Source organism: Neoarius graeffei, chromosome 3 (genome assembly GCF_027579695.1).
Source record: "Neoarius graeffei isolate fNeoGra1 chromosome 3, fNeoGra1.pri, whole genome shotgun sequence".
Lineage (NCBI taxonomy): Eukaryota > Metazoa > Chordata > Actinopteri > Siluriformes > Ariidae > Neoarius > Neoarius graeffei.
Window position 1 is genome coordinate 1,150,001 of NC_083571.1, and position 15,000 is coordinate 1,165,000.

Consider the following 15,000-nt stretch of genomic DNA (forward strand, 5'->3'; position numbering starts at 1 on the left):
ACATTTACACACACATTCACAAACACATTCACACACACATTCACACAAATTCACACACATTCACACAAATTCACACACACATTCACACACACATTCACACACACATTCACACAAATTCACACACACATTCACACACATTCCCACATTTACACACACATTCACAAACACATTCACACAAATTCACACACACATTCACACAAATTCACACACATTCACACACACATTCTCACACACATTCACACAAATTCACACACATTCACACACATTCACACAAATTCACACACACATTCTCACACACATTCACACAAATTCACACACACATTCACACACATTCACACATTTACACACACATTCACAAACACATTCACACACACATTCACACAAATTCACACACACATTCACACAAATTCACATACATTCACGCAAATGCACACAAATTCGTTCTAAAGATTTAACTTACAACTTATTTTCTGAAATTTTATTTTGTGTCAAAATGCAAGTTTTATTTTTTTTTAAGAAAAAAGGTCCCTTGCTTTCTAAAAGGGTTTGAGTTGGAACTATTTGTTGTAACCCTGCGTTTGTTTGCTCTATATAGAAGCTTTACGGGTTTCGTTAACAAGATAATCAAAGAACAAATTTAAATTTTTATAAATGACAAAGATTTCTATAATAACAGTAAACACTGATTGGTGTTTATTTTTTAATTAAGAACCTCAGTCACAGATGAAAGAACTGCTACATTTACATCAAAATTTTAGGATGTAGATCAAATTGAAATATCATATTAATTATCAAGTGCAACATGGCTGACCAATGCCTTTCTGCATGGAGTTCTCATGTTCTCTCCTCATGTCTGTGTGGGTTCCTCTGGGTTCTCCGCTTTCCTCCATAGTCCAGAGACACATGGATTCAGTCAACTGTCTCCTCTAAATCCCCAGAGGTGTGTGTGTGTGTGTGTGTGTGTGATAGTTGTTCATCTCTGTGATAGATTGGTGACCTGCCCAGAGTGAACCCCGCCCCTTACCTGGAGTCAGCTGGGATTGGCTCCGCCTTCCCCCTCCACCCTGACAGATAAGTACTGTAGATAATGGATGAATAAATATTAAAGAACTCATATGTAGGCTATAAATGATCCATCTCACCAGATTGTCCAGTTCTGGATTAGATGAGAATATTGGCTTCTCTGCTCGGATCTAAACAATAAATAAATAAATAAATAAATAGATAGATATGACAGGAGTGAGGCGGTTATATTGTTAAACAGATAGATTCCACGATACATTATCATTAATCAGTGAATAAATTTGATGACTGGCCTGTTTGGCGAACACGGTGATGTCTTCGTTAAAGGAGTCTGAAGAACACACGTCTCCCCCGGCCCCGCCCGGTTCCCTCGGCGTACATGTTGCTAACTCACACTTCTCAAACACCAGGGCAAGTAACGGGAACAGAGGATGACTGAAGAACCAGAGACACAGAAATGGACTCTTTCAAATCCACTTGTCCTGATAAAATACCTCATCATCTCAACTTCCCCTCACGCTCACACTCATCATGTAGCAAGGGGGAAATTATAGGGAAACAAAACATTGTGAACGCGTTTAATGAACATTTTATAAATGCAGGGGTTATGACTCAGACCAGTACTGCTGTAACAAACACTGACCACATATGTACTTCATCTAACATTTGTCCTTTTCATTTTACTCATCTCTCCACCTCACAGGTACGCAAGGCATTGACAAACTTGGATTGTAAAAAATCAGCAGGTCCTGATCAAATTGAACCATTCTTTTATAAAACTGCTGCACTTTTAATTTCTGATGCCTTTGCTGCTATTTTTAACCTTAGTTTAACAAGTGGGTCTATCCCAGAATCTTGGAAGTCGGCTCAAGTACTACCACTTTTAAAAGGGGGTGACCCGTCTATCTTAGATAACTACTGGCCCATTTCTAGGTTGTCAACTTTAGCTAAAGTGTTTGAATCTCTTGTCAGTGATCAAATAAAACACTATTTAGCTGAAAATAATATATTAAGTTCAACTCAATCAGGCTTCAGACAAGGTCATAGCACGATAACTGCTGTAATATCTGTTTTAAATGATTTTATTTCTGCCTTAGACACTAAAAAATCCTGTTGTGCACTTTTTGTTGACCTATCCAAGGCGTTTGATACAGTTGACTTTAAAATACTGTTGCATAGGCTAAAGGCAGTAGGTTTTAGTAATCCAGTGTTACAATGGTTTTCTAATTATTTAGTAGGCAGGACACAGTGTGTTGCCATAGAGAACTATCAGTCACCCTTACTTACCATAAAAGCAGGTGTCCCTCAAGGGTCAGTTCTCGGCCCAATCCTGTTTTCTTTGTATATTAATGATATAGATAAAGGCCTAAATCCAGCCAAATTACATCTGTATGCTGATGATACCATCTTATATACTGTTGGTTCCTCAGTGCAAGACGCCCTGGATTCTTTACAAACTGCCTTTATATCCATTCAAAATGCATTGTTGCAGTTAAAATTAGCATTAAATACAAATAAAACTAAGTATATGATTTTCACACGGTCAAGGTCATGTCCTGATGGTAACTTAACAACACTTGATGGTACCTTCTTGGAGAGGGTTACGTCCTACAAATATCTTGGCATTTGGCTTGACCAAAAGCTCACATTTGAAGTACATATCAATAATCTTTTAAGAAAGCTAAGACCCAAGGTCGGTTTTTATTTTCATTTAAAAAAATGCTTTTCATTTTTAACAAGAAAAAGGCTGGTCCAGAGTACTTTTCTCTCAGTGTTGGACTATGGTGATACAATTTATATGCATGCACCTTTATGTTTCCTCAAGAAGCTGGATGCAGTTTATCATTCAGCATTGCGGTTTGTAACAGGGGCCCCTCAAGAACTCATCACTGTGATCTATACTCTAAAGTTCAGTGGCCATCTTTGTATTTAAGACGGAAATTGCACGTTACTTTTTATTGCTAAGGCATTGTTGGGCAAACTTCCCCATTATATCTGTAATCTTTTGACTCTTTGCACTTCTTCATATACTGTAGTACACGTTCCTCACACAAGTTATTATTACAGCTTTTCACCCCTCGTACTGAATTAGGGAAACAGGCTTTTCTTCTTTTGCTCCACATCTCTGGAATGAGTTGCAGAATACGTTGAGTATGGACTTTCTGCCTTCATTAGAGATTTTTAGGAGAGCAATTAATACTGTATACACTGAGGAATGTCATTGCTTTTAAAGTTACTCCACAAAATTTTTAGCTGCCACTGTGTTTTATGTAAGTTTATTTTTTTTTATTATGTGTTAATGTGTTTGTCTGCATCTGGAACTTTTTGTTGGTTGCCATTTTGACCAGGACTCCCTGGTAGAAGAGACACTTAGTCTCAATGGGACAATCCTGGCTAAATTAAGGAATAATAAAATAATAAAAATAATAAATCACTCAGCATGTCAAGCGTCAGTCAATCTCAGCCAGTCACAGCATTTAATTCTGAGAAGCTACTGAACGATGTAAAGTTCCCCAACGCTGAAATGCTGCACATTGATATCATCAGGTTGTAAAATAGCATAAACCTGGATCTGGAATTGTGATACTACAGAACTACAGTCCCAAACACACCACTCCTGAACACAGACAGGGACTGACTCACGTGTGTGTTATTGTGTTCACAACATTGATATTATGAAAATGTGATTAGCAAAGTTATGATAGATTATCATTAGTATAACTATGGAGGAGGCGGCACGGTGGTGTAGTGGTTAGCGCTGTCGCCTCACAGCAAGAAGGTCCGGGTTCGAGCCCCGGGGCCGGCGAGGGCCTTTCTGTGTGGAGTTTGCATGTTCTCCCCGTGTCCGCGTGGGTTTCCTCCGGGTGCTCCGGTTTCCCCCACAGTCCAAAGACATGCAGGTTAGGTTAACTGGTGACTCTAAATTGAGCGTAGGTGTGAATGTGAGTGTGAATGGTTGTCTGTGTCTATGTGTCAGCCCTGTGATGACCTGGCGACTTGTCCAGGGTGAACCCCGCCTTTCGCCCGTAGTCAGCTGGGATAGGCTCCAGCTCGCCTGCGACCCTGTAGAACAGGATAAAGCGGCTACAGATAATGAGATGGGATAACTATGGAGGTGATTATTGGAAATTGCGTGCTTCGTCACTGTAAATGAGGAAGAGTTACAGATAATCAAAGAAAACACTGTTCCTAAAATATAAGCACTAAAGATGCTCCAATGTTTGGTGTAAAACTATTCAATGGTAAGGCGGGATTGGGATTTATTTTACTGATTTCAAAACAAAGGATTTTATGTGACTCTGTGTAGATAAGTGATACAAGTCTGCGCTGCAAAGTTATTACATTTACAGGAAGATTTTGAAGTTTGAAATAAATAATTTTATTTAATATGATTTATAACTTAAAAAAAAAATCATCCGTGTATTTATACTAAAACAATTATCCACCTCAGGCTCAGTGAATATCAGTGAATAATTGTTAAATAGTCGTGTTGAATAATTACCCAGTTCTCTACTTTCATCCTTAAAGCAGATACATAGAGCCATGGCCTCACTTTCGTTTATAAATGCCTTGAGACCTCAAGAATTGCACAGGAATAGTTTTAAGCACTTACAATGAATCCAAAATATTAATTTTTATGATTAAAGTGATTTATATACATACATGTCAACCTATACGGAATGTCCGTATTTTATACAGATTTGATTCAATAAACATAGTATACAGGCGTACAAATAAAGTTATACGGATTCTTTAAAAAAACTTCAATATTTATTTAGAGCTATAATCAATTCCCACGATGATAAAAGAGTGCATAACATTTCCAAACGTACTGTACACCACAGAAAGCACAGACAGCCAGTAAAGAGTCTTATGAAATCGTGCGTTATCTTGTGGTAGCAAGACTTCGTTCCACTTTTGATCATGCGCACACCGCATTGCGAGAATCCCGCCAACCGGGAAGTAACATTTTGTTTGTAAAGCGTATTTCCACCTGAGCGACTTTCACTAGCGACTGAAAAGATTCTGAATGGGCACTCCGGCAAGATCAACACAGACACTTGCTGTGACATGCAGCCTCGTGAGGTATTGGTGCAGAGCGCTAAAAAAGCTGTCATGGAGTACAATTCAGAACATTAGAGCGACACTTTGTGTTTTTGTCGAACATTGAGCTTTGTATTCATTCTGGTTTATTGTTATTAATATTGAATAAAAAGTAACTGGGATATATCATTGTTAATTATCATTCAAATTTTAGGTAAATTATTTTAATTTGCATCTTATACGGATTTTATAAGGGAAATACGGATTTTGGAGGCTGGTTATACAGGTTTGATTGACCAAAAGTGGACATGTATGTATACAGGTAGCGGTCTGAGTGAATGATCTTGACGTCCGTAACGTCACAGCAGGAAGTCTATCGGCCTCGTTGCCATTTGCGCTATACTAAAACACAGAGCTGACTGCAACTCCGATCCTCCATTTTGAGCTAATTTATCGCCATGCCACGTAGATGTGTTGCTGGATGGTGCAGCAACATGACAGAAGGTGGATTTACATTGCATTCACGGCCCAAGAATGTTCAAACTGCAAAGATTTGGACGCATTTTGTGAGAAGTTCACGGGCACATTGGGCGCCTACGAAGTGGTCTCTCCTCTGCTCTGCACATTTTACTGAAGACTCGTACGAGACCTCTGATCTGTTGAGGAGCGTTGGCTATAAGCCTGTATTGAAAGAGGGTGCAGTACCAACAATTAAAGAAAAAGAAAACTACAAGAAAAGGAAAGTAAGTTCAGTTGCACCAGTTCTCCCGGACTGCGAGCCGAGCAGTAATGGCGGAGTACTCAGTATGGAGAAAATGGAGAATGAGTGGACCAGTTGTCAGATTTCTCTGCTGGATATGCTTTTTTTCCCCGCTGGATATGCTCGCCTCAGCAGCAATATCTCATCCTTACGTGGAAGAAGCGAATGAACAGAGAACTGAACGAACAACTGAAAGTCAGATTGTTTCAAAACAATTGGCCACAAGATCGGCTTTCAAGAAGCGAGAACACAGACGGGTAAGCGCCGACTCTCATTTCGTTACATCACAACAACAAAAACAACATGTTGTTTACCTGCATTTAGATTAATAAATCAAATCAAATCAAATCAAGTTTATTTGTATAGCGCTTTTAACAATAAACATTGTCGCAAAGCAGCTTTACAGAATTTGAACAACTTAAAACATGAGCTAATTTTATCCCTAATCTATCCCCAATGAGCAAGCCTGTGGCGACGGTGGCAAGGAAAAACTCCCTCAGATGACATGAGGAAGAAACCTCGAGAGGAACCAGACTCAAAAGGGAACCCATCCTCATTTGGGCAACAACAGACAGCCTGACTATAATATTAACAGTTTTAACAGGTATAACCCTCAACTGTCCTCATGGGGCCGTCCTTCACAGGAGCGGTGCGATAAAACTCCGACCAGACACAGGGCACCAGGATGGATCAAGCAGGTCCGAGGGGCAGAAGAGGCCAGCATCTCAATCCCAGGATCAACATGTAACTCAGAGGGACAGATTGGGGGGGGGAAGAGAGAGAGAAAGAAAACACGTTGTTAGGTATGCCCTAAAAATGACAAGTATTAAATCTGTGTGGTAGGCTCGCAGAGACAAGAGTCTTTACATCAGGCATAACACACAATGGCATGTTAATATGGTAAAATATATCATGACCTGCTCTGGCTGGATGCTTGATTGGGTGATGGGAGCACACTCCTCAGCAATGATGAGATGCAGATGGGACCCTTAGGGCTGGCCAAGACAATTCAGTTACATTTCACCGGGTCTGGGACATGCGACAGAATGTCTGACGGCCAATTCCCTGCAGGCTACGATAGCCAGTCGAGGTCTCCACCCTCTCCACCAAAAGATTTCCTGTTGACTCCATGTAACTCAGAGGGACAGATTTGGGGTGGGGGGGAGGGAAAGAAAACACAGGTGGTTAGGTATGCCCAATGTCACCTGAATAAGTAGGAGCAGTATACATATTGCACCGAGTACAAGCAGGGACTCCGGCAACTAACTATGACAGCATAACTAAAAGGAGAGAGCCAGAAGGTAACACAGGCATGAGGGAGCCCCGGGACATAAAGCAGCAGCCACTACACCGTCAACAAACTCGAGTGAGCAAGCGAGTGGGGACTGACAGCATCCATACATCCCAGTTTACCAAAACACTCTGTCTGAGGATCCTCCAGATCTACACCTTTACCTCATAAACACCATTAACACAAGGCTTGACTAAACAGATATGTTTTCAGCCTAGACTTAAATGCTGAGACTGTGTCTGATTCCCGAACATTACTTGGAAGGCTGTTCCATAACTGTGGGGCTTTGTAAGAAAAGTCTCCGCCCCCTGATGTAGCCTTCACTATACGAGGTACCAGCAGATAGCCTGCACCTTTTGATCTAAGTAGGCGTGGCGGGTCATAGAGGAGCAGAAGTTCACTCAGGTACTGTGGTGCGAGACCATTCAGTGCTTTAAAGGTCAAGAGTAGTATTTTATAATCAATACGAAATTTGATTGGGAGCCAATGCAGTGTGGATAAGACAGGGGTGATGGGGTCATATTTTCTAGTTCTAGTAAGGACTCTTGCTGCTGCATTTTGAACTAACTGGAGCTTATTTATGCACTTATTGGAACATCCAGACAGTAAGGCATTACAATAATCCAACCTGGAGGGAATGAAAGCATGGACTAGTTTTTCTGCGTCATGCAATGACATTAAATTTCTTATCTTTGCAATATTTCTGAGATGAAAGAAAGCTATCCGGGTGATGTTATCGATGTGAGTTTCGAATGAAAGACTGGGGTCAATAATCACTCCGAGGTCTTTTACTGCTACACGTGAAGAAACAGAAAGGCCATCCAGAGTTACTGTGGAATCAGAAAACTTACTTCTAGCTGCATGTGGTCCTAGCACAAGTACTTCAGTCTTGTCAGAGTTAAGCAGAAGGAAATTAATAAGCATCCAGTGTCTAATGTCCTTCACACATTCCTCAATTCTATTAAGCTGGTGTCTCTCATCAGGTTTTGCAGAGACATACAACTGTGTGTCATCAGCATAACAGTGGAAACTAATACAATGTTTACGAATAATATCGCCCAGAGGTAACATATATATAGAGAAAAAAGCAGTGGACCCAAGACAGAACCTTGTGGAACACCAAACTTTACCTCGGTACATCTAGAAATATCACCATTTACATCAACATACTGATAACGATCAGTTAGATAAGACCTGAGCCAGGAGAGGGCCGTTCCCTTAACTCCCACAACATTTTCTAGTCTATCCAGAAGAATGGAATGATCAATGGTATCAAATGCTGCACTAAGGTCAAGCAACACAAGTAGCGAGACACAGCCCTGATCAGACGCCAACAGTAGGTCGTTTACTACTTTAACCAGAGCTGTCTCTGTGCTATGATGAGGTCTAAATCCTGACTGATACATTTCATGGATGTTATTCCTATGTAAATATGAGCATAACTGCTGCGCCACAGCTTTTTCAAGGATCTTGGAGATAAAGGGGAGGTTTGATATTGGCCGATAATTGGGCAGCTGACAGGGATCAAGGTCAGGTTTTTTAATCAGGGGTTTGATAACTGCTAGTTTAAAGGATTTGGGTACATAGCCAATCCTAAGAGAAGAATTTATTATTTTTAGAAGCGGTTCAATTACTTCAGGTATTATCTGTTTGAATAGATGTGTAGGTAAGGGATCTAGTACGCAAGTTGAGGCTTTTGATGCCGAGATTAATGAAAGTAATTCAGTTTCTTTTAGGGGAGTAAAACATTCTAATTGCTGATCTGATACAGTTATATTGTTAACTACAAGGTCACTTTCATTGTCTAACCTTAAATTAGTAGTTTGAATTTTTTGTCGGATATTCTCAATTTTGTCATTAAAAAAATTCATGAAGTCGTTGCTACTCCATACTGCAGGTGTGCATGTATCTATAGTGGACTTATTCCTGGTTAATTTTGCTACAGTATTAAATAGGAATCTAGGATTATTTTTGTTATCTTCTATTAGGGAGGAGAGATATGTTGATCTCGCAGCACTAAGAGCTTTTCTATACTTCAGGAAGCTCTCCTTCCACACTAATTTGAACACTACCAATTTTGTTTGACGCCATTTACGTTCCAATTTTCGAGTGGTCTGTTTTAATGTGGGGCGGCACGGTGGTGTAGTGGTTAGCGCTGTCGCCTCACAGCAAGAAGGTCCTGGGTTCGAGCCCCGGGGCCGGCGAGGGCCTTTCTGTGCGGAGTTTGCATGTTCTCCCCGTGTCCGCGTGGGTTTCCTCCGGGTGCTCCGGTTTCCCCCACAGTCCAAAGACATGCAGGTTAGGTTAACTGGTGACTCTAAATTGAGCGTAGGTGTGAATGTGAGTGTGAATGGTTGTCTGTGTCTATGTGTCAGCCCTGTGATGACCTGGCGACTTGTCCAGGGTGTACCCCGCCTTTCGCCCGTAGTCAGCTGGGATAGGATCCAGCTTGCCTGCGACCCTGTAGAAGGATAAAGCGGCTAGAGATAATGAATGAATGAATGAATGTTTTAATGTGCGAGTGTCATCATTATACCAGGGTGCTAATTTTTTGTCTTTGACCATTTTCCTTTTTAGAGGAGCTACATTATCTAAAGTATGGCGGAATGTTGACTCTAAGCATTCAGTTGCCTGATCGAGTTCTGCAGGGGCTGACAGTGACCCAATCAAAGTTGACAGCTCTGGGAGATCATTTATAAAGCTCTGTGCAGTAGTTGACATGAATGTACGTTTAATACAGTAGCGTGGTGAGGTGCATATATTATTACTCAGACATATTTTGAATGAGATGAGACAATGATCTGAGATAACTTCAGACTGTGGAAGTATGACTATATTGTCTACGTTTAACCTGAATGTTAGTATTAGATCAAGGGTGTGACCACCATTATGGGTCGGTCCTATGACATTCTGCTTAATCCTGACTGAATCTAAAATGGACACAAACGCTGTTTTTAAAGGGTCTTCTGGGTTATCGAAGTGAATATTAAAATCTCCGACAACTAAAACTTTGTCTAAGGAAATAACCAGATCTGAGATAAAATCTGCAAATTCAGAAAGAAACTCAGAATATGGCCCCGGGGGCCTGTAAATAATAAGCAATGGAATTAACTGGGTATATTTATTTTTCTTATTTTTCAAGACTACATACATTATATGAGTATGAAGAACTTCAAATGTATTAAATTTATAACCAGGTTTGTGTGTTACACCTAGATAATCGTTATAAATAACCGCGACGCCTCCTCCTCTGCCAGTTAGACGAGGCTGGTGTATATAACTGTATCCAGGAGGAATCGCTTCATTTAATGCTATATATTCATTTGGCTTAATCCATGTTTCAGTTCAACATATATATTAAACTCCGGATCAGTAATGAGTTCATTAACCATTAGCACTTTAGATGTAAGAGATCTAATATTTAATAGCCCCACCTTTAGATCAAAGGTGCTGGCAGCAGCTGTACAGTCAGTATGATCTAATTTTATATTGATTAGGTTACTGGAACAAACTCTCTGAATATTTCTACCTTTTTGTTGAGCTCGGGGAACAGACACAGTCTCGATGTAGTGGGCCCTGAGTGACGACTCTGTGCAGCTAGCAGACAGTCGGTTTAGCCTGTTCGTCTGCTCCCTGGCCTTGGCTCTGGATTGTCAGGAATTAACTAGACCTGTTCTGAGACTATGACCTATGCTGCAGGAAATGAGAGCAGCACCTTCCCGAGTGGGATGGATACCGTCCCGCCCTAACAGGCCAGCAGTGCCCTCAAAATTAGCCCAATTATCTATAAAGCCCACACTGTTTTCAGAGCACCACCTGGACATGTTAATACATGCAACTTGTATTGTGTGTTTAAGTTAGCGGTATAAGATTATTTAATTTGTTTCAGAATGTGATTGTCTCAGTTCATCTGATTATTTAATTCGCCTTTTACATTTTGTCAGTGAAAATGCATGCATGTACATGTATGTTGCATAAGTTAGAACACCCATCCTGTTTTAATGAGAGTCACATGAGACTGTCAGTTCAATTCCATCCGATTCTCTAGACAGCTTTGTTCTCTGGCTTTATTTTGTAAGGCGGGGGCCTCCGTGGCTGACGTGTTACTATTGGATTCACTTTCCGATGGTCCGAACTGATACGGTTCTACGTGTATAGCAGTAGCATGTACACACACTCCAATTTCAGGACTATCGCAGTCAGATGTATTACTATCTGAGGAATCTGAAGAATGTCCAATAAAGCCGAACGAAGAGGCCATTGCAACCGCTCTCGCCTGCCAATTATGGCTTTGGTCTATAGCTGTCAAAGGCCTCGGCCTTAAAACCAGTTACCACTGTGACGTCACGCACTCAGGGCTGGCTGGCTCAGCGGGGCGGCTCCAATGCCAACTTTGCAGTCAATTTTAAATCTCAAAAAAAAAAAAAATTCCCATTTATGCAGCATACAAGAGTCAAGGATGGAGATACTATCCACTCAGAAATGTATTTAAAAATAAAGGCTCTGCGTGTCTCCTTTAAACTTCTGATTCATTATATTCTACACTGAAATGAATCAGTAAGATGTCCAGTTATGAGAGAGCTCAAAACGGTCTGGACACTTTTTCAGGTCCTGGAAGCTTAAAAGCTGTACGGCCTTTTGATTTCATAAAATCAGTGAAATTTAGTTCCGTCTGAAATGTGGTGATTGTGATATCTGTTTATTTCTGTAATATCTCACAAAATATCAGGCCATTCTGTGGCTGGGAAGTTATTTAATTTGAGGGGATTAAAGCAAATAATGTGCATGAAATCGCTCGCTTGGCGCAGTCAAGCAGACAGAGGAAGTCCGTGTGCGCATGCGCAGGTTTACCTTCTTCTTCTTCTTTTGGGTTTTACAGCAGCTGGCATCCACAGTGTCGCATTACTGCCATCTACAGGTTTCCCTTTGAGCGTGCACTGACAGTTCCATCATTCTGTCGCTAAACGAACAGCTGATCACACCGAGGTGCTCGCTGAGCGCCCATATTTATTAGTTTGGTCCTGCGTTTCCTTTCCTTCGTATATAACACAATGTCTTTTCTTCTTGCTTTCTTTCCGTTACTGTAGTCGGTCTTTCACGTTTCATTCGCACACTCGCGTCCTCCATTTTTCTCTCCTGTTTCAAATTTGTATCCCACAATGCCTTGCGTGAACGGGGAAAGCCCACCACGTGATGTGATGCATGATGTAGTATCTTGAACTGGGTCATGGTGAAGCAGGAAAAAATAGCGGAGAATTTACAGCCACGTGGAGATAAATTCATTAAGTGTTCTATTTAAAAAAATAATAATAAAATTGGAAGTCTGTGATTTGAATTCAGTAACTTTTGGTCACTAAACAAAAATAATTGGGTGTCGGGAAAATTCTTTTTATGACCTACACTTGAAAAATCTGAAAGGCAGGACAGCTTTAAGAGAAAAAGAAAAACATATAAATCCATTAAATTCGGTCCAGATTGACTTTTATGTGGTTTTTCAAATTTCTCATGTTTAGGAATGATTTTAAAATTTATGTTCCAGAAATTAAAAATCAGTGGGCTACATCAACACACTGGCATCTGGAATGCCAAAACAAACAAACAAACAAACAAACAAACAAACAAACAAACAAACAAACAAACAAACAAACAAAACCCTGCAGGATTCACAAAAATTAAAGGAAGAAGCCTATTTTCATGAACAAATCAAATATTCAGTGAATATTACAACGAGCAGGCTGGGGGCTAATTGCATAGCATGTACACTACCATTCAAAAGTTTGGGGTCACCCAGATAATTTTGTGTTTTCCATGAAAAGTCACACTTTTATTTACCACCATAAGTTGTAAAATTAATAGAAAATATAGTCAAGACATTTTTCTGGCCATTTTGAGCATTTAATCGACCCCACAAATGTGATGCTCCAGAAACTCAATCTGCTCAAAGGAAGGTCAGTTTTATAGCTTCTCTAAAGAGCTCAACTGTTTTCAGCTGTGCTAACATGATTGTACAAGGGTTTTCTAATCATCCATTAGCCTTCTGAGGCAATGAGCAAACACATTGTACCATTAGAACACTGGAGTGAGAGTTGCTGGAAATGGGCCTCTATACACCTATGGAGATATTGCACCAAAAACCAGACATTTGCAGCTAGAATAGTCATTTACCACATTAGCAATGTATAGAGTGGATTTCTGATTAGTTTAAAGTGATCTTCATTGAAAAGAACAGTGCTTTTCTTTCAAAAATAAGGACATTTCAAAGTGACCCCAAACTTTTGAACGGTAGTGTACGGTAGCTGTTGAGTTCTGGATTCTGATTGGTCAGAAGGTGTTGATTAATTTTCTGTAATTTGATTTGAAGGAGATGTTTATTTCTGGAAGGAGTCTCCAGTGTCAGCGCTGTGGATCAGTCAGAGGTGAAGCTGTGAATTTAAGGACAGAGGAGTTTACACTTCCTCTTTACAGTTCGTCAGGAACACGATGGAACAAGCTGTGTTTTGTTTGTCTTGTTAACTTTAAGAGAGAAAAAAAAACATCAAACCTTCTGATCTCAAGCTTCTAAAACCCACTGCATGTTTTCTAACACAATAAACGATGATCACACTCCTCTGTGTAATTGTACAGAGACTCTGGGTAAATCATTTATTCACAGAATGATGCTAATTTTACCCGTAAATCTGATCCTTGTCTCTTTTGAGTCCATCATTAGCGCCCATGATGCCCGCCATGAGCCCATGTGATGTCACATATGGCTGATTGGTGTGAGGAGGAGGAGGGGGGGCGTGGTTCAGGTGGTGATGTGTGTGTGGTTCTCCGTACACACCCACACCATCCATCATGCTGCTGTAATGTGCCAAGTCTTCATACTGAAAGAAAAAGCATCAAAAGTGTGAACAGTTCTGTGTGATGAGTAATGAGAACAGATATGACGTCATACATCATAACTGTCGCCTAATAGTGCTACTGAATCTTAATTAGCAGATATCATTACAGAGATTACAGCAAAATCGTCAACACTGAGGAATGTCTTTTAGACACTGAAGTTCTGGAACCTTCTGAGGCTCGTGAACACACACACACACACACACACACACACACACACACACACACACACCATGTTTGTGTGAAAATAATAACGTAGCAGAAATATTACAGTGTGCTGGTCGTGAAATGTCTTGCATTATTAAACATGCTTTTGTCACCTAAATGCACATTCAAAAAAAACAAAAATGTAAAGCTTTGATGAATCAGAAACACATGGTGAGGGAAGCTCCACCCTGAGTAAGTTCATGTCTGCAGAAATATACTGACTCCTACAAAAGGAAGTGCGACTGAGAATGGAACACCACCAAAAATCAGACATTTGCTTATTTTCCAGTGGGTCAGAGGGGTGCCAATACTTTGTGCAGGTCAAAAGGTGCACTACACTCAGCAATTGTACACCTACAGGGTGATCTGTGCGGAAGGTGGAGCTCATGTCATATTTTCTTTTCTGTTTGTTTTTCTTTTTTTTCTTTTCTTAAATACTGGCTGTAAATTTCTGGTGACCTTTAAATACATTTTAATCAAATTAAATAAATAATAAATCATAAATAATGCATGATTTTATTTGAACAGTAATTTACAGGACGAACACTGACCTTCTGAAGTGTTTATAAATTGCACATTAGCAGTGAACCACGCCACATGTGTGAATGATCCGTTCCATCCACAGCAATTCTCCAACAATTACGTTTTACAGTTTATTAATGAGTCATACTGTTTATGTTTATAGTTACATTTAATGGTGTTGAACATCAGCGAGACCCAGTTCCTGTGGACACTCATGTTATAGCAGCGATAAACAGTAGTTCCCTCACCAGCAGCTTGTTAGATCATGTTT

General features: G+C 40.2%; 1 protein-coding gene across 3 annotated transcripts in view; it reads right to left on the reverse strand.

Moving 5' to 3' along the window:
• Window positions 1-15,000, reverse strand: part of meis2b (Meis homeobox 2b) — a 35,027-nt gene that overhangs the window by 19,071 nt on the left and 956 nt on the right. For all 3 annotated transcript variants that reach the window (XM_060915747.1, XM_060915746.1, XM_060915748.1), the window contains exons 2-4: window positions 13,788-13,984; window positions 1,317-1,458; window positions 1,143-1,193 (exon numbers count right to left, since the gene is read on the reverse strand). In XM_060915747.1, coding sequence (XP_060771730.1) covers window positions 1,143-1,193; window positions 1,317-1,458; window positions 13,788-13,984 — 390 coding nt within the window. The remainder of the gene's footprint in view (window positions 1-1,142; window positions 1,194-1,316; window positions 1,459-13,787; window positions 13,985-15,000) is intronic.